Source organism: Spodoptera frugiperda, chromosome 19 (genome assembly GCF_023101765.2).
Source record: "Spodoptera frugiperda isolate SF20-4 chromosome 19, AGI-APGP_CSIRO_Sfru_2.0, whole genome shotgun sequence".
In the NCBI taxonomy this organism is placed as follows: domain Eukaryota; kingdom Metazoa; phylum Arthropoda; class Insecta; order Lepidoptera; family Noctuidae; genus Spodoptera; species Spodoptera frugiperda.
This window is the reverse complement of record NC_064230.1, coordinates 2,907,000-2,928,393: the sequence shown is the minus strand read 5'-3', so window position 1 is coordinate 2,928,393 and position 21,394 is coordinate 2,907,000. Positions and strand designations below refer to the sequence as shown.

Sequence of the window (21,394 nt, the reverse complement as noted above, 5' to 3'; positions counted from 1 at the left end):
TAATAATAATCGCGGGAAAAGCTATTACTTTTTAATAATAATTGTCTACGTTGAACAGTGCTTGCTTTAAGACTTACATGGTCGATAATGCAAAGTCAAAGTCAAAGTCAAAGCATTTATTTCAATTAATCCTAAATTAGGCACTTTTGAAACGTCAAATTAAATTGTCCGTCAGTCTGTCTGTCAGTGAAGCTAGGCGCTCGTTCCAAAGTGTTGCTTCGAATGGAGAAGAACGAGCAAGAAACTCCATCGTTACTCTTTTCAAAAAATGTTTTTTACAATATCTCTGATACATTATTTGATCATTTACCTATTGTATATAACGGGTGTCCCAACAAGAACGCAAGATTTAAATTTGGCGCCATTCGAAGTATCATTGTTTGACATTTGAACAAGTGTTATTTTTTGTTAGTATAAGGTACGAGGTTAGTAAAAATGGAGCGCTACACGATTAAAAATGAGCCAGGTCAAGCGCAAACAGTCAATCATGGTGTTCGGTATCGTAAAATGATAACCAGTCTTTTCGTACCTCGAATTGAAGAAATGGATTTGGAAGGCATGTGGTTTCAACAAGATAGCGCCACATGTCATACAACCAGAGAAACAATTGAATTGTTGCATCAGTCATGTCCCGGTCGTGTTATTTTACGTTTTGGAGACCAGAATTAGCCGCCTAGATCGTGTGATTTATCACCATTAGACTTTTTTCTTTGGGGTTTCTTAAAGTCGATGGTTTATGCGAATAAGCCGACGACGACTCAAGCCTTAAAAGGAAATTGGACGTTGTATTAATGAAATACCGCAGCATTTATGCAAAACGGTCATTGAAAATTTCATTGAAAGATCGCGTATGTTTCAGCAAACCAGCGGCAGCCATCTGCCCGATGTATGTTCCATAGATAACCTCATACTCTCTACTTTACGAAATTATAAAGATATCACGATATTTTTAAAAATATCTGCGTTTTATTTAAAATTTAAATCTTGCGTTCTTGTTGGGACACCCTTTATATGTAGGAACAATGTAACTACAATACGACGTCAAAACTATGGGACAATGCATATGCAAACTATGGGAATATGCATTTTAATGTGTCACTTTCTGAGCGCTTATAACCTATCTACACCTTTTTACTTATAATATTATTGGACAGGGCCGTATTTTTGGGACACAGTTCACAACCACATTATGACATTTCCTCTTTATAGCACGATCGTAAGCTTTGCTACTACATAAGGTTAAAAGGAAATAGGGTATAAGCGACAAAAAATTAAATGTTCAGCAGAGCCGTTTAAACTCGTCGGTCGTCGAAAGAATACTAGGAAAATGTTTTTTTTTTGCTAGGGTATAAACGTCAAAAATGTCATCGTAGAGCCATGAGAGTAAGCGCATTCGAAAGAGCGGAAAATTTTACGTAGGATAGCATAATAAACTCATTTTTGACCAAAATGTCGCTTATACCCTACTAGCTACTTCCACGCGGTTTCACCCGCTCTGCTCGGTTCCTATTAATCGTAGCGTGATGTTTTATAGCCTATAACCTTCTTCGATAAATGTGCTATCAAACACAATAATAATTATTCAAATTGGACCAGTAGTTCCGGAGTTTAGCGCGTTCAAACAAACAAACAAACAAACAAACAAACTCTTCAGCTTTATAATATTAGTATAGATTTCCTTTTAACCGTCCGATAAAGTGGTATAAAAGACATATTTAAAAAGGTAAGCGGATATTCTAAGTAGTATTCAATAGTTTTTGAGTTTACAACAAATATTATGTTACGTAATGTTAATTAACAAGCAATTCTTTCAATGCATCCGGGTAGACAAGTGCAACAGTTGCGTTAGCGGACGTATAGGTCAAAGGTTGTACAATAATAATTATCGTCTTTAAATTTGCAGACAGGTATAAGTTTTTAAACTGACATGGTCACTAACACTAATACTAACAATAACAGTAAGATTATTTCATTTTAATTCCGTTTATACAGGTATTTTTTGACATGCGACGTGCGTTAATCGGATGAATTTATCCGTGATTATGACGCTTGCAACAGTGCCGACATATCGGAAAGTCATGGACATAAATAAACATGGAAAATATCTCGTCTTAAGTTCTAATCTATACTAATATTATAAAGATGAAGAGTTTGTTTGATTGTTTGTTTGTTTGAACGCGCTAATCTCCGGAACTACTGGTCCGATTTGAATAATTCTTTTTGTGTTGAATAGTGCATTTATCGAGGAAGGCTATAGGCTATAAAACATTACGCTATGACCAATAGGAGTTGAGCAGAGCGGGTGAAACCGCGCGAAAGTAGCTAGTATTAGATATAGGTATAATATGAAATATGTATCATTAATCTAAATCTAATATATCTCTTCACAGTTTTGAGACTCCTCTACTTGAGAGGGTTTTGTCTTGAGGACAGGGGCGTAGCTAGCGCTGTATATCCAGAGCTGCGGACTACCTAGCGGGTTTACCGGGGCTCTGGCTCGAAAAGCAAGTGTAGGAACGGGGTGGTTTTTAGTCAGTAAGAGTCTGACACTCATTAGTCAGTAAGAGTCTGACACTCATTAGTCAGTAAGAGTCTGACACTCATTAGTCAGTAAGAGTCTGACACTGATTGAATGATTGAGGGGGAACCCCTCAAAAAAGAGGGTTTGTTGGGGAATCCAGTAATACACTGCTGTCTTCATACAGTTCAATTTAACTTCATGCAATTGGAGTAATTCTTACTAAAAACTACTAAGCGAATTTAGATGTAATTTCCACCAATGAACAGAGACAGAAAGTGATTTTTAAAAACGGTTTTAAAATGCAATTTCTAAAAGGTTTCTCAACAGTGGACGTAGGTAGTTGGGGACGGAAAGCTAATTTTATATTCGAATTTCCTTTAGACGTCATGCGAATAACGGTATAGATAATTTCCTTGAGAATCTGACGTACATCAATAATTTTTAGACTTGGTCATTTCAATATAGGTAGATACAGATCGTATGTTCGTGTAAAAAACCGGCCAAGTGCGAGTCGGACTCGCCCATGAAGGGTTCCGCATAATATAAAAGGGTAATTATGACATAATATAAAAGTTATAAAATAACTTGGTTTTACTTTACATAGTGTTTGTATGAACGACAAAGTTATATTTGAAAATGTATTATTTAATACAAAACTAATAATGATATCTGGTTCAAACTAATTTTCGTTGTTAGTTTCTATTGAAATCTACAGCATATATTTTTTAGCTTTAATTTTTGCCCTTTAATTTTTAAATTTATTAATTTTCATTCAAAACTAGAATAGCGGTTACCAGAATACACCATACTACAAAGTTTCAACTATGTAGGCCCAACAGTTTCGGAAATAAATGGCGGTGACATACGGACGGACAGACAGACAGAAATGACGAATCTATAAGGGTTCCGTTTTATGCCATTTGGCTACGGAACCCTGTAAAGGTTGTATTTCACTTATAAATATGGAGTCTTTCCGCTTTACGTGGTGAGAGTGACGCGAAACAGACCTGTTATATGAATGTCATCTTGCCAAGTAAATGAACAAGCAAGTTTTAAGTGTGGGAGAGCCATGCTTCGGCACGAATGGGCCGGCTCGACCGGAGTGATACCACGGCCGAGCAGAAAACAGGCATGAAACAACGCTTGCGTTGTGTGAGTGAGGTTACCGGAGGCCCAATTATCGCCCTTCCCAACCGTCGATTCCCCAAACGGATTAAATTTGAACCCCCAAAAGGCCGACAACACACTTGTTACTCTTCTGGTGCTTCAGGTGTCCATGGGCGGCGGCGATTGCTTACCATCAGGTGATCCGTCTGCTCGTTTACCGGCTTATACCATACTAGAAAAAACTTCCAACAAAAATTCAATTAGGTACCTATATGACTAAATAAATAAATACGTGTCTAATATTTTTTCATTACCTAACTGACTAACGGGCTAAATAGTTTTTTAACTTTTATATCATCATTCCTACGCCGATGATGTTAACAAAATATTTTCTTCATGACGAGTCATTTTTAAAATATTTTTCCTATTTGTATAAGGTAAATTGGTATTTAGGAACAAAAAAGCAATAGGCATGTTTCCTACTAGTCAAATTCAATACTTTTTTCGAAACGTCAAAAACGATATTTTCTATGAACTTTGTATGAAATACTCTATTATGACGTCATAAGTTTTTGACGTCAAATAGCAGACTTATTTCTAGAAATGTAGCTAGAAAAAATCGAAAATTAAGTAGTTCATAAAATTTATGAATGAGAGTGTGATTATTTTTGAATATTTTATTGTATTGAAAAGTTGTAATAATTTATTTTTGAGCCTGTCAACATCCCTATTGCAATGGACGCGACGTCATTGCATCTTATAGTCTGACGTCATTGCTGTCAAGATATGCATTCACACATTTTCAACATGGCGGATCGTTGTTTATTTATAAATAAACTTGTTTTAAAGTGTAAACAAGGATCCGACCTGGTTTAGCCGGTATCCAGTCTGCTAATAAACCTTAATAAATTATGGCAACTGGCAACGTCAAGCCTTTTATCACCGAAGGGGTAGGCAGAGGTTTACATTACGGCACGTAATGCCGCTATACAATGTACACCCACTTTTCACCATTTGTGTTATAAGTCCCATGTAATATTGCCATATACTGGGCACAATTCCAGACTCCGTGCTACTACTGAGAAATCCTATACTGTACTGTATCTATATCTATATTAATACATATTATAAAGCTGAAGAGTTTGTTTGTTTGATTGTTTGAACGCGCTAATCTCCAGAACTACTCGTCCGATTTGAATAATTCTTTTGTGATGAATAGTGCATTTATCGAGGAAGGCTATAGGCAATAAAACATCACGCTATGACCAATAGGAGCCGAGCAGAGCGGGTGAAACCGCGCAGAAGTAGCTAGTTTTCCATAAACGAGGTGAGCAAATTGCCATATGGCAATTGACTCCCCATTTACATGGGACTTATAACACAAATGGTGAAAAGTGAGAGTACATTGTATAGCGGCATTACGTGCCGTAATGTGCACTTCTGTGTACCCGTTCGGGGATAAAAGGCATGACGTTGTTTTAATTTGCTTAATAGTGATAAAATTTTATCTTTAATAAGTGATTTATAGATAGATAGGTTATTGAGATTGATCAAGGTTGTCTCTTTGTGTTTGTGTGAATGAGACAAGCGTGTACCTTTCATAATATACTAGCCCATTCATGTAACAAAATGGCATTGAATATATCGCACACCTAGTAATATATTGGCACATTTACGGTTTTCATAGTTTACCTGACTTGTTTAGTTTTTAGTTTACTGACCAATGAACCGTTGTTTTACGTGCGTGAGGGGGAAACTACAATAATGGTATAATGACACTTACGACCTCTCTCGATGAATATGGAAATAAATAGATTAATATGCACTTTTAAACACGTAAACCATATAAAGTTAATTTCGCATTTTTTGCAGATGTGCCAATGTATTACTAGGTGAGCGATATATTAAAATTAAGTTTCTTAAATAAACAGAAGTAATTATTAACAATTGAATATTAATTGTGACATCATACGCAGCTGTGCAAATATTAAACATTGTATTTAATTTATTTTATTTGTTGAGACATTTTGCGACGCGCGCCAATATGTCGCCGGCGCTGACTAAACCAATCAATGCAAAAATAAAGTCTTTTAACGCCTCATAAATAACCACTGACTTTTATGACATTCAACACAATAAAATAACAATAAAGATTCTAAAAATATCTTTATTCCGAGAAAATTCTGCAGTCATTGCGAATCAACGCCATCTAGTATCCATGTGAAGCGACCGCGTATTTGAGTTTACTGCCATCTGTTAGTTTAGTACGGTAACTAAGCGAACGGCCTTGTAATGTATAAACTATATACTAGCTGTATATACAACGTACTTCTACCTATAATTATAGCAAGTGCCTGTTTTTCCGCTTACAATATGTGTGTTGCAAAAATCCAGTCTGCGTGATGAATATTAAAACGAAGTACGCCTTGTTGAATCGATATTGTCGCTTTGCAAACGAATTAGCTACTCGCGAATCGATTTCGCTGTTAACCACGCCCTTACATATTTACTTTTAAATTTTTCTTCTTTTCTCTCACATAGTTGAAGTAATCGAAACAATGTAACCAAGTATTGTATTGTGAATCTGATTGAAAAAGAGTAACCTATGGAGTTTCTTGCTCGTTCTTCTCCATAGGAATCTACACTTTGGAACGAGCAAATAGAGCAACTAGAGGACTGACCGACAGACAGACGTTATTTATATTATTATAATTTTTGCTTTGACGTTCAAAAGTGCCTTCCTGCTCTATTTGATATAAATGATTTTGACTTTTTGTGGTACACCTAGGGTTGAAAAATGGCCGGGATTTCCGAAATTGTCCCGGATTTTTATGTGCTGTCCCATGTCCAGTAATTTTACTTTGCTGTCCCGGAATGAAAAAAAATACTAAAGAATTCCTGCAATGTAAGTTCCCGAAATAATTGTATATTTAAGATAAATATGTATTTTGCATGTCATATTATGACTGAATACTGAACTCATAGACATTTTGTAACACCTTTTATATAATACAACGTTAAAAAGCAAATATGCCTATATTTGCTTTTTAATTTTTCTTTTTTTGTCGTACAACGGTAATGTTTTTTTTTCTCAGTATTGCGTATGAGGTACTCAGGTTATATATACGTAGCTACGTCAATAGTATATTATTGAGTAAAAACGAGTTTAACATATTAGCTTTGCGGTTTACAACACTCGCTTGTAGACATCAGGTAGCCTACTTTAATTTGTTTTTATTCATACAAACAATTCATTCATTCATAAATATTACAGAAAATTCTAAATAAAAAAAAAATCATGGCTGAATAGTGATGATGTCATAGCCATGTTTGGTATTTGACAGGTGACAGTTGTTTTCGCGGTAAATCAAACATATTTCGATGTTTTTTTTTATTAATTGTATCAATTATAGATTTATTTAGTTTGAAAACTTTAATTTTTATGTGTGAGCCATGCGTCGGCACGAATGTGCCGGCTCGACCGGAGTGATACCACCGGCCGAACAGAAAACCGATGTGAAACAACGCTTGCGTTGTGTGAGTGAGGTTACCGGAGGCCCAATTACCCCACTTCCCAATCTTCCCAATCCTCAACAACCCTTAAATTCCTAACCCCCAAAAGAGCGGCAACGCACTTGTAACGCCTCTGGTGTTTCAAGTGTCCATGGGCGGCGGCGATTGCTTACCATCAGGTGATACGTCTGCTCGTTTACGGCGTGTTCCATAAAAAATATTAATAACTGTCTCTCCTTTGCTATCTAAAAAATATTTATTCAAAACATGACCTTGGTAAGCCAAACTGTAACGTGACATGCGTCGCGTCACTTAAAATTCTTTGAGACCGGTCAAAATATTTTGATTATGAAATTGTCTATTTTTCATGGTCAGTTATATGGAGTTATAGAATATTAAGCAATCAAGAATATCGATCAATCAAACGCAACTGTTCCGATTTCTTAAACCATTTTAACATGATTGAGTAAGATTGCTTTTCTATCAGAAATGTGCTATGTAACTATGCTGCGAAGATGTAATAGCTAAGCAGTGAAACTATGTGACCGTTTCCACTGATGCTAAGCTATGTAGCTGTGCGAGGAAGATGTGCAGCTTGAGTATGCGATGTATCGATAGTAGAGAAGCCATCCATAGCACGCATTCTTCTATATAAAAACATAGCTTAGCTGAATCCTTTTTCACCAGCGCTAAACTATGTGTACCACCTTCAAGAAAAGAGCATACACCTTTTTAAAAGGCCGGCAACGAACTTGTAACTCCTCTGATGTTTCGGGTGCTTATGGGCGGCGCTGATCGCTTACCATCAGGTGAGCCGTCTGCTCGTTTGCCACCTATCCCCATAAAAAACCAATAAATATGATTGGTGGAAGCCAAACGCATCCAAAGCAACGTAGCACAGCACATCTCTGGTGGAAAAGCACCCACACAAACTCAGAAGACATGTAACACGGGATTCAAAAACAACTTCATTTAGGATGACTCATGTAATCATGCTACGTGACAATATAACACTAAATGAACAAAATATTCAAGCAATTGAGTTGAATTGAATAAATGCCAGTTGTAAAGAAGAACATGGTAGTTGTTACAAATACTATATTGTCTAGACGTGTGTTTGTACATAGTATACATCACTACATAGTATAAAACAAAGTCCTATCTACACCTTTTTACTTATAATATCATTGGACAGAGCCGTGTTGTGTGTCACAGTGCACAATCACATTATGGCATCTCCTCTTTATACTTGCTTCATGGACTAAGTCTATGTCCGCTTACCGTCTTTACCTTTGCTACTACATAACACTATATTTTATAAAACAAAGTCGCTTTCTCTGTCCCTATGTCCCTTTGTATGCTTAAATCTTTAAAACTACGCAACGGATTTTGATGCGGTTTAACCTTTCTTTTATACTACCTATAATAAAAGGACATTTAATAATTATAATTAAGATTATATTGAATTAAAATTGCATTGACATTGAGATTGTTTTCAAGTGTAAGCGCCCTGACCGGTTTCACTCATACACACACAAATACAAAGCAAAAAACAAACTTTTAAATAATATTAGCATCTGATTTTAAAAATTCGGTACTTTCCCTAAGAGCCTCAGATATGTAGTCTTGTCTGCTTAAAAGACGTTGGGGATTCACCTGTATGTATCTTTAAAGTTAGCAAGGAAAATGGTAACAGGTTTCCAAAAAACAGTAGATATGTCACCGGAAAATAACAAGATCCGTAAGTTTGTCAATTTATTAGGAATTTTATAAACTTTCGTAGGATTCTAAACGGCAGATAAATTGTAATATTTTACATCCACATTTTCGTAAATTTATCAATTTATCAATCCTACAAAAGTTTATAAACTTCCTAGTAAATTTATAAACTTACGGATCTTGTTATTTTCCGGTGACAGATATATATTATTCATTTTCTATTAACACAACACTGCCTCCCATTAAAGCCGTGGCAGATACTTTTAGAACAACTTTTATAACGTTTGAACGCGCTAATCTCAAGAATTACTGGTTCGGTTTGAAAGTTATTTTTGTGTTGAATAGTCCATTAATCGAGGAAGGTTACATAGCCTATAAATCACGAATCACGCTACTAACAATAGGAGTTGAGTAGATTTATGAAATCACTATCTAATATATAAAATTCTTTTATCACAGTTTTCGTTGCCATACACCTCCGAAACGGCTTGACCGATTTCGATGAAATTTTTTGTGCTTATCCGGTATCTATAAGAATCGGCCAACATCTATTTTTCATTACCCTAAATGTTAGGGGTAGTACAACTCAAATTTTTTAAATTTTCCGCGGGCGAAGTCGCGGGCAGAAGCTAGTTAGGTTAAAAAATTCAATTGCTTACCTTACTGTAACTCTCATCTTGCTGTGGGTATGGAACAACTGCTGGTGCGTATCCACCTTTGATGTGACGAATGGGAGTCCTCGACAAGTGAACAGTCTGCAATCTCTTCTCTTTCTTCTTTTTACTATCATCAATGCCAAGCTTCTCCAAGTCCTCTGCCAAGTCATCAGTATCATTAGTCTCTGTTTTTACCTCTTTCTCTTTCTCCACTGACTCCTGGTCTTTTGTGTCTGAGAAGCCACTGTCTTCTGAAGAGTGTGAGTGGATCCTCTCGTTTCTCGTTTCTTCTATGACTTTGAACGTGAAGTTTTCCAGTTCATCTTCTTCCTCTGTTGTTTTGTCTTCTTTATCATCTTTTGCTGGTTTCTTGTCATCAAGGTTTAGTTTGTCGAAGTTTTCCAAGATGGTTGCTACGATGTTTGGTTTCTGTACTTGTTCTGGTTCCTTGGTTTCGGTTTTGACTTCTGTGATCTCATTCTTACTCTTCCGTTTAGGTTTCTCTTTTTTCTTCCTGAAGAATGATACCACTAGGGTTTTTAAAGATTTCTTATTTGTGTTCTCCATTGGGATAGGTTTGGCTTGTGACTCGCGAGCGCTTCCCATACTTAATGTTTCTATTTTGTCTCGAATCAGCTTTTTACATCTGTAACAATGAAACAAAAAACGTATTAGTATTCGTTGTAAAGCATCTAAAGATTCTTATCTAAGAAAAACAGTAAATTGGGTAAAATGGATGTGGCGACACATGACAAGTGACAGATGACAGAAGTCGCACATAGACTATCGACGATAAGATCAACGGATGACGTCATAAATCCTACATCGCATGTGAAGTTTACATGCGAATAAACATGTATAGAAAATCCCAACGAACAACAGTTTGGCAGAAAGCCCGCCAGGCATAATCACCTCGCCTGGTCGGAGAATCCTATTCTTAGGGTATAGAACTGGATTTTCACATAATTAACCTGGTAGCTAACAGAGTAAGACGACCTGGTTAAGGTCCCAGGGAGCCGCTGGATGCAGGTCGCTTCCAACCGGCCTATCTGGAAGTCATTGGGGGAGGCCTATGTTCAGCAGTGGACGTCTTGTGGCTGATATGATGATGATAACAGAGTGATTTATAGAATAGAATCGCCAGTAGTAGCGCGACGATCGCCGCGTCGTGTGTCGCGGAATACGGCTCATGAATATGAGCCTCTAGCATGGCTTGAAACCAGTCGAGTTCAAGCCGATAACATATAATAATTAATTTAGTATGTCTCACGAAAGTTACAATAAAAATATATGTATTTTTTAACATGTAGTAAGAGTTTCGAGCTGCGGGAGCCGCCGAGTCAACACCTCCTGAGGATGCTCCGTGGAGGAGCGAAACATATGTCGAGTGGTATATTGCATGTTATGTGTGTGTTTTATGTTGCACCTCTGCTGCATGAGCATTTAATTGCAGGCGGGAGCATGTTCCTCGCAGATGTTATCGAAAACGTAGTTAGTCTATAAAATCAACGCACAAAATAGCTTATGGATACAGAATATCTATTTAAAGAATTCGTGTTACTACAAATTGTTTAGCTTCTCTTACATAACTAAACGTTTTCCTCTTCCGCCCACATCTTATAAGAAACCATTTCGCTCATCGCTGTGGCAGCAAAATTTAAGTAATTGTAAAAAAAAAACACATTTTTTCTCAAGATTTCCTATGAACTATCACTTAGGACTGTTTGGCGAGTTTTGGCTTTTATCCAACAAATCACATTATAGCAGACAAAAATAAATAAATTCTTCATAATATAGGAATGGCAAAAATTACGAGCTCTCCATGTGTGAGCTCATAACGATACCTAAGCCCAGTCACAGATGGGGCCCAGTAGGGCTGATGCCTAATCCGGAGCTACGGACTACCTAGCGGGTAACCTAAGTACGTGTGTCGCCTCGCCTGAACAGTCACCGCTACCATCAGTTGACCACGCTTGCGTTGTATTTCGTTGTGTAAGTAAGGTTACCAGAGGCCCAATTACCCCCCTTTCCAACCATCCCAATCCCCGATTCTCCAAACAACCCTGAAATTCCAAACCCCCAAACGGCAACGCACTTGTAACGCCTCTGGTGTTTTAAGTGTCCATGGGCGGCGGCGGTCGGTAACCATCAGTTGATAAGTCTGCTCGTTTACCGGCTTATACAATAAATAAAAAATAAATTAAAAATTGAAAAAACCCCCGACATAAAAAATTATTTCCCTTTAAAAAGTAAAAAATAATAAAAGAAACTTAATCTTAAAGTACCTAAGAATGTACTAACAATTCTAAAAAAAAATACGTCCCGTTGGGGGACCGCTCCTAATTATTTCTTACTTATCTACGATTTGTTCACAAGTATCACATGCTTGGTGTTAACATTAAAGTAAATTGATGTTTATGTATAACACAGAAAATAGAAATATAGCGGCGCGGGCGGCGGTGTACAGTCCGTATGAATGCGGTCCCCCAACGAGACGTATTTTTTTTTAGAATTATTAGTACATTCTTAGGTACTTTAAGATTAAGTTTCTTTTATTATTTTTTACTTTTTAAAGGGAAATAAATTTTTAAATTTTTAATTAAATTTTTTATTTTATACTTTTTATAGGCAGGTTAGGTTAAGTTAGGCTTAGTATATTACATATACTTACTATAATTTCGATTCTTGTTAAGGTAAAGATTACATTTAAGATCAAGCTCGATCGCTTTTTTTTGACATATTACTTACTAGTTTTTGTTTCTATAAGTAGGCTAAAGATTACATTGATGCAAGGTTTTTTGTTTATAATAAAACGTTAAATTAAAAATTTTATATATTTGTTATCAAATTTTTTATTTATTTTTTTTTTATTTATTTTTTTATTTTTGTTAATACGAAAAAATAATATCTTTCAATATCTTCTTTTAGTACGGTTTAATTTGAGACCCCATCCCAGTATATTTGCAGTCCTTCGGCTAATCTCCCCACTTTCACCGCCCATAACTTTAAAACGGCTCAACCGATTTTCATCAAACATATCTAAAAACACTTGCACATAAGTCCCCTTTCATACGAAAAAAACTAAATTGAAATCACTGCATCCGTTCGGGAGTTATGATGCCACAGACAGACAGACAGACAGACAGACAGACAGACACGTCAAACTTATAACACCCCTCTTTTTGCGTCGGGGGTTAAAAAGAATGATGTCTACTAAGATAATGTTCTAATGTTTATCGTTATTTCGCAGAATTAGTTAACCTTGGTACAGATTTCCGACCTGTTTGTTTCTTTATGGGATGCCGAGATTATTTTCAACTTAATGCTTTGCATTGACGTCACACACTGATATACATCAGTAGCGTTCAGTTTGTAGCTTCGTTTGAGTCATTGTCAACATTAAATACAATATGGAGATCATTCATATGATTTAAATGAAACTACAAGTATTACACGTCCATAGAAGCATTAACACAACTTTAGTTAGAGATAGAAAAAAAAGAATTTTTCAAACAAAATAAATAATTAAGTCTTTCACTGCCAATAGAAAACTGTTGAAGGCAAACCGGTGTGTATGAAATCCTCCGACTAACGCCGCGCTGTAATGGTCACCGTCTAGTGTGTATGAACAGCTCCATGTACCTTGACCACAGAAGAGCTGTAATGTTGTAGGTTGTCTAGAAATGTTACGGACATGCGTCGCGGCTGTTATAATGCCGTATTTGTAAAGAGTGTTCAAATTAGCTCATAGAGAATAAAGCTCTTTTTGGCTTACCTACTGGGCCTATTTCGCTCATTTTTCGTATATTGTCAGCCAAGATAACAAATATGTGGTTAAAACTAAGTCCTAAGAGGTCTTCCCATACGGTATAAGGTGTTCTAAAATTAATTGCCACGGCTTTAATCGGACGTAGCGTTGTGTTTGAAGACTACAATAGTGAATATAAATTATTGATTATGAGTATTTTTTTCCTACAATATATCTACGTATAAGTTTGTTATGAAAGAGCTATCTCTTTCACTGTCTCTATCGCTTCGTCAACGAGGCAGTCAATTTAATTTGACGTTTCAAAAGCTAATTTTTGACTAATTGAAATAAATGCTTTGACTTTGACCTTGATGAAGTTTAGGAGTATCTTGCTCGCCAGCTGCGAAAATGTAGTTAGTCTATAAAATCAGCGCATAAAATAGTTTATGGATACAGAAACTCTATTTAAAGAAATCAATGAAAACAATAGCTACGATTATAAAGTTTATATTTATTCTCAAATAATGAATCAGTTATTATAATTTGATTACCATATATTATTTGATTTGGGTTCATGTCAATTGCTATTTGTTCAATCAATTTTATGTGTCAACACTTAGGTTTGAAATGTCAATGACATTTTGTCCTGTTTGATATTCAAATTTAAATTATTTGTCGAATGCAGTTTCTGTTAGCGGTATTGCCTGTATTATAGAGGTAAAATGTAGTATGTGTTGTTCATCACTATAATCTACACTTGTTCCAAATTTCAGCCTGAAGCCGTTTTGACGTGTTCGAGTAATAAGCATACATATAAACTTTTGCATTTATAATATTGGTAGAATAAGATTATTTGCATATTTTTACCGTAATCGTAACAGCTACGTAACTCGATTTTGTTTGCGACTTCATCCAATAAATATTATAAATGCGAAAGTTTTTAAAAGAATTTAAGCAAAAACTGCTGAAAGAATTGGGATGAAATTTGGAATAAGGGAAGATTATGGTTTGGAATAACACATGGGCTACGGTTTATCCCATCTGGAGTTGCGGACTGCCTAGCGGGTTACCGGGTATCGTATAAGATAACAATACTTAGATAAAACGAATCAAAGTTTAGGAGTTGGAGCAAATACGTCATTTCTACGTATAAAACGCACCTAGAAGAGACGTCACGCGATGTTTCAAATCGATATATCTTCGAAAGTATTTGTTTCCGTAAGAAAATAAAAAATACGTGTCTAATATTTTAAAATAGTCTACAAGACGGACATTCTTTTCTTCTCCTCTAATAATATCTTCTGATTCATTTCGTTGCGGGATCCAAGACAGTAATTCATTTCCCTGGGACGTTGGACTTCAGTGTTCCGGTGTTTTCATGGTTGTATCTACTGTAGATCCTGGTGTACAGGAGTTGCAGCGGTATGGGAGGTTGTAGCGAGCTTGTCCCATTAAAAAAAGACTGACATTAAGATAAAAACCAGTCATGTAATGTAAAAAGAAAAATGTGCTACCTGTCCATTTTTTTCTCGTCTTTATTTCACAACTTGAAACTCCTTATATTTTAATGTTTTCTAAGCATTTTCCCTAAGACACTGGTTTAAGTAGTTTAGTACAGCAAAATTTTGATGTTTGGAAAACCCATATTATATGTATAATTTAAAATAAAAACAAATTTTGTTTGAAGATGCATTCATTACTCAGAAACTGCTGGACAAATAAAAATGCTATTTAACAAAAGTAGATAGCTTATAGTATTTTTCCCTGTTCATAGGACGGACTACCTATCGGGTTTACCGGGGCTCCGGCTCGAAAAGCAGGAGTAGGAACGGGGTGGTTTTTCGTCTGTAAAAGTTTGATTGGATGATTTCCCCCCTTAAAAAAAGTTATATGTATTTACTTTTTATATATTCTTTATACAGAAGCTTTTTGTATACCTTTAATAAATAAATAAATAACATTTTTTTCAGGCGCACCCCCTATTACAAGGGACTTATAACACAAAAGGTAAAAAGTGAGTATACATTTTTTTTTGTTTCTACGACGCATACAACCTTTGATATCAAAAAAAGTAAAAAAAATATTAAAATAGCCATAATTTTTAGGGGGATTCGACCCCTTCGACCCCCGACTTTTGTCGATAAAATTAGATGTAGAACTCAGCCTTAACGGGTTAGAAGTCTCGCCCCTATCACATTGTATAGCGGCATTACGTGCCGTAACACTTGTGCCTATCCCTTCGGGGATAAAAGGCGTGACGTTAACTACAAAAAAAAAATAGTTTAATAGAAAATAAATAATATATATATTATCTACTGTTATTTAAAAACTTGTTACCATTTTCCTTGCTACCTTTAAAGGTAGATACAGGTGAATCCCCAACACTTTTTAAGCAGACAAGACTACATATTTGAGGCTCTTAGGGAAATTACCGAATTTTTTAAAGCATATGCTATTATTTTTAAAACTTTATATTTATTGCTTTGTGTTTGTGTGTGAGTTAGGTTGCCGGTTGTCGGTAACGCATTCGAAACCGGCTTGGGCGCGGGTACGTACGGCGGGTATAAATTGTAAATGATAAATGATATTTATATCTGTAATAATAATCTTACATATAAAAATCAATCGCTAAAACTCGAGAATAGCTGGACCGATTTGGATAATTCTGTAAATAGATTATAAAATAACACTTTTACACGTCAATATTTCAAATAGCTAGATGAGGCCGGCATTTCCTATCCGACTACTCTGAAAAGAAATGCCGAAACAAACTCAGAGGTCATAGTCTCTTTTAAAGTCCAGACAATGAAATAGAGGATAATGTGAGAGAACCGTGCAAGTTGATTCTGTAGTGGTATTTAGAGGAAAGAACCACAACAGTATGAGCGGACCTGTTCAGATGACAGTGTGCAGTGGTATTACGTGCCATTGCACCTCTGCCTACCCTTTCGGGGATTAAAGGCGTGAAGATATATACCTCCCATTAAAGCAGCGGCAGATACTTACTATAAATATTATGTTGTTTCTTTCGATAGCATGTAGCTGTGTTTGTATACACAGCGTAATTTCCCAGCGGCAAAAATTATGCTGATAAGATAGGAAGCTATAATTATATTCTGTTTTATTTATATTTTAACTGTCCACCTGTGACCAGGGTGATAGTCTCAAACTAATCAAGACCAGAACCCCTTTTTTATTTTATTTTTTTAATTCGCAGTTAAATGTAGCTCGCCTCATTAGGAGAAGTAACTGGATGATTTTCCCCCTTCATTAAAAAATTACATGTGATGTTTGCGAGGTCTCATCTAATCTTACGTTGGGAGAGGGGGGTCCTCGGCAAATATCACGCAATATTTTTACTCTTTTTTTTTAATAAACACGCGCAAACGAGCAGACGTATCACCTAATGGTAAGCAATCGCCGCCGCCCATGGACACTTGAAACACCAGAGAACGCCTCTGGTGTTTCAATTGCGTTGACGGCCTTTCGGGGATTAGGAATTTAAGGGAGGGGAATTGGGTCTCCGGTAACCTCACTCACACAACGCAAGCGTTGTTTCATGTCAGTTTTCTGCTCGGCCGTGGTATCATTCCAGTCGAGCCAGCCCATTCGTGCCGAAGTATGGCTCTCCCACACTTCACTACACTGGTCTTTAAAAAACTCGCGCGTGAACTCGATTTAGCACCTTTCTATTTTATCTACTCTTGTAACTCATTGAAACTCATACAAATAAATAAACATAGTAAATATCCCGTCTCAAGTTATAATGAGTACACAGGAGACAAACTGAGAACCGACAGGTATATGCTTTAGGAAATAAGCTGTATCTTACTCTAACTGCGCAGAGGCCCGTGTTATGTAATAACAATTTACAACTTAATTATAGATTTAATAAGAATAATTATTATTCAAACGTTACACGCTAATTTGATAGATGTTTCCTCATCAATTTAACTACCCAGGAGCAAAAATAACAGGATAAATTAATATATAGATTACCTATATATTCATTATTATATACACATAAACTCTGCCTTTATCCCATGGTATACAGAAACTACAGAGCGCCACCTACTACGCTCCTTACATACTTCTTTAGCTTCCACCACATTCATACATCTGATGATATACAGAAACTACAGAGCGCCATTTACTACGCTCCTTACATACTTCTTTAACTTCCATCACATTCATACATCTGATGGTATACAGAAACTACAGAGCGCCACCTACTGCGCTCCTTACATACTTCTTTAGCTTCCATCACATTCATACATCTGATGGTATACAGAAACTACAGAGCGCCACCTACTACGCTCCTTACATACTTCTTTAGCTTCCATCACATTCATACATCTGATGGTATACAGAAACTACAGAGCGCCACCTACTACGCTCCTTTGCGATTTCAAACTTATAATTAGAAATTATAAGCCCAAGTTTCCTCACAATGTTTTCCTTCACCGTTTGTCATTGGTGTCTAAATAATCTTAGAAAGTACATATAACTTGGAAAATGTCACATTGGTACTTGCCGTTGGTAGGTTTTGGACCCGTACTCTCATGCATGAGAAGCGAGCGTCTTAAACCTCCGGGTCACCACGCTATATTAGCCACCTACTTATAAATTGCGAATTATAGCAAAGGAAGTACGCTTATCACTTTATCAGACACCTTGCTTATCATGAAATTACGCCGTACCAATAGATAATAATTATTATCAATACATACATATATAAATACCTACAATGAAAGTTAAAGAATTTGTTTGTTTGCTTGTCTCTTTGTTCGAATGCGTTTATCTCTGGAAGTTGCAGTCCGATTTGCATAATTCTTTTTGTAAGTCAAAGTTAAAAATTATTTATTTCAAATAGAGCTGGGAAGGCACTTTTGAAGGTCAAAGCAAATATTGCAATATGAAGAAAACAAAATGTCTGTCTGTCGGTCAGTCTCTAGTTGCTCTATTTGCTCGTTCCAAAGTGTAGATTCCTATGGAGAAGAACGAGCAAGAAACTCCATGGGTTATTCTTTTTCAATCAGGTACACAATGTAAGTTACTTCAGTGAAGTAATGAAAGTTGGGTTGAAAAGTTGTATTTCTATGTACAGATATTTGTGACGTATGTTATCTTTATATGTTGTGACTAGCTGGTATATAGCTAAGTATATAAGTGTTAGCGATTAGACAAAGAAAGATATGTAATATACACCTTTTCGATAGATAGTTTTAAAATGTGGGAGAGCCATGCTTCGGCACGAATGGGCCGGCCCGACCGGAGTGATACCACGGCCGAGCAGAAAACCGACGTGAAACAACGCTTGCGTTGTGTCAGTGAAGTTACTGGAGGCCCAATTATACCCTTCCTAATCTTCCCAATCCCCGATTCTCCAACAACCCTTAAATTCCTAACCCCCAAAAGGCCGATAACGCACTTGTAAAGCCTCTGGTGTTTCGAGTGTCCATAGGCGGCGGCGATTACTTACCATCAGATGATCCGTCTGCTCGTTTACCGCCTCAAATATCTTTAATACATTCTCAACCTTATTCTTTAGTTTTAAAGTCGAAAATGCATTACACATGTTTGGGGTACCCTATAAAAAGTGCTTATATATAAAATAAATGACTCTCAATGTTTGTTTGTGTCGTGTGGAACGAAATTCAGGTTGGGTTATTAATAAACATGTCGTTTTAAGATTCTGTAAGTAAAGTATGTTAGCTGATCCCAAAATAAGATGACATCACGTCTTATATTAGCCAAAATAATCATTTACAGTGAAACTTGGTTAAGTGGGACCTGGATAAGTGAGAAACCTCCACAACTGGAACTTATACTGAGGTCCCTACCCATTGGCACTGAATTACCTCTATTAGTGGGACAAACAATCCTCTTTATTTAGGATTCGTTCTTTCGATTTATCATCATAGTTAGCTCTATAACTGAGACAGCAAGTGAATATTAAATACATAAACCTCAGTAACTGAGATACATCGTTTTGTTTGCCGACTAACTTATTCTTATTCAATTGCAATAGTCTTATTTAAGAATCACACCTCTTTATCTGAAATAACCTGTATTTTCACCTCTATGGATGAAACCCTCTGTAAATGAGACAAATATTTATTTATACCTGGTTATCTGAGACACTGGTTAGTGGAATACCTCTATAAGTGATACGAATTTAAACACCCACTTAACAAGGTTTCACTGTAATTCGAAGCAGCAGTTTCGGAGATTAGCGCGTTTAAACATGCAAACTCTACAGCTTTATATGTTAAAAAGAAAACAGTATAAGTGAGTATATGTACATATAGCCTTCCTCGATAAATGCACTATACAACAAAAAAAGATTTATTCAAATCGGACCAGTATTTCCGGAGATTTGCGCGTTCAAACAAACAAACTCTTCAGCTATGTAATAAGTGCGCTCATGAATATGAGCCTCTAGCATGGCTTGAAACTAGTCGAGTTCCTCATCAAACAGTTACGTAAGTAAGCCGATAACATAATAATTAATTTAGTATGTCTCACGAAAGTTAAAAATAAAAATTTAATATAAAAGTATTGACATTTTACTAATTTTTTAATTTAAATTGTATTTTTCTAGTTAATAAATATTTATCACTAAAATATTCTTAAAATAGATTTTATAAAGATTTAACATTTTTTTAAATTAATGACATATAAATAGATTTTATAAATATTTAATAACCTATCGTGGAGCAATAAACTCATTAAATATCAGACCTTGTTCAGTTGAAAACAAACTTTTATGGAACAAAATTAAAAAATATGTTTTACAAGTTATTACAGGGATACGTGTTACAATAATTTAACTTCGTTCTGTATTACGAAATCATGTATTACCAAGTCAGTTATTATTTTACTAGCTACTTCCGCGCGGTTTCACCCGCTCTGCTCGGCTCTTATTGGTCATAGCGTGATGTTTTATAGCCTATAGCCTTCCTCGATAAATGCACTATTCAACACAAAAAGAATTATTCAAATCGAACCAGTAGTTCTGGAGATTAGCGCGTTCAAACAAACAAACAAACAATCAAACAAACAAACTCTTCAGCTTTATAATATTATATATAATATATAATATATATAGTATAGATTTAGTCCCTGCTTAAGAGACCTTCTGTCTTAAGTTCATATGCAAATTATTATAATATAAATATTGCATTTATTTTACGTTTCAAATAAAATAGATCGACTTGGTCATCGCACGTAATCATGCAATAGACCATCGTAATTCGTTATCATGAAATAAACGTGTTCTGTGAAATTTTCTTTTTTTTTCTTTTCTTTTTTTAAAAACGTTGCCCCACATTAGGATTTTCTCCTGTGTCGTGGGTGCGTTTACAAACATACAATTTCACATACACATGACACACAGACCCGAAACAACAATTTGTGGATCACACAAAGAGTTGCTCCGTGCGGGAATCGAACCCGCTACCCGTTGCGCGGCAGCCAGTTGCCCAGCCACCGCACCAACCGTGCAGTCGAAATATACTAAACAATTTAATACGAGACATGTCAACGAAAGTTGGTATACTTGTGTTTTCATGCGATGGCCAATTCAATCTATTTTATTCAGGCTACTTGTTTTATCCACAACGAAATTTAACACATGTATATACAGCGTGTAACAAAATACCCATATACATCAAGAAGCACTGAAGAATACAGGTTGAATAGAATCTCTTACTTGGTGTCGCATGGTTCTTAATTTTATAAATCAAACAAACATGTCACAACACTGCAGGGGTCACTTGCTAGTATTACGAAACATTTCTTCTGTCAATCTGATCGCCTAGTACCTGTCTACCTAATTTTGATTCGCGCGGCGGCGCGATTGTAAAAAATCATAACTTCGTTCCATGAAAACATGAGTTTAAAAAACCCTTTCCGTATCGTTTGTTATGTTATCTAGAAACCGTGCACTTGATATGTATACCCCCTTTTTGTTACACGTTGTATATGTTTATGCGTAGAACAATTTCCAAGGTAACACAAACTTCGTGTGGTCCACTAGTAATTTATTTATTTATACATAATATATTATTATGTATAGTTACGAGTTTGCGCGCTAAATATATATCAGTAACCGGTTTTATCGATTTC

The 21,394-nt window shown here is 35.9% G+C and overlaps 2 protein-coding genes across 2 annotated transcripts in view; one reads left to right on the top strand and one right to left on the bottom strand.

Moving 5' to 3' along the window:
• LOC118281190 (zinc finger protein 880) overlaps positions 1 to 16,171 on the top strand; it is a 218,039-nt gene extending 201,868 nt beyond the window's left edge. Inside the window, exon 2 of the transcript XR_007706359.1 lies at positions 16,043 to 16,171. The gene's annotated coding sequence lies outside the window, so the exon portion shown is untranslated. The remainder of the gene's footprint in view (positions 1 to 16,042) is intronic.
• The window catches only part of LOC118281215 (uncharacterized), a 74,430-nt gene that overhangs the window by 10,881 nt on the left and 42,155 nt on the right, over positions 1 to 21,394 (bottom strand). Inside the window, exon 2 of the mRNA XM_050700927.1 lies at positions 9,520 to 10,162. Within this exon, the coding sequence (XP_050556884.1) occupies positions 9,520 to 10,122 (603 nt within the window). The 5' untranslated portion in view covers positions 10,123 to 10,162. The remainder of the gene's footprint in view (positions 1 to 9,519; positions 10,163 to 21,394) is intronic.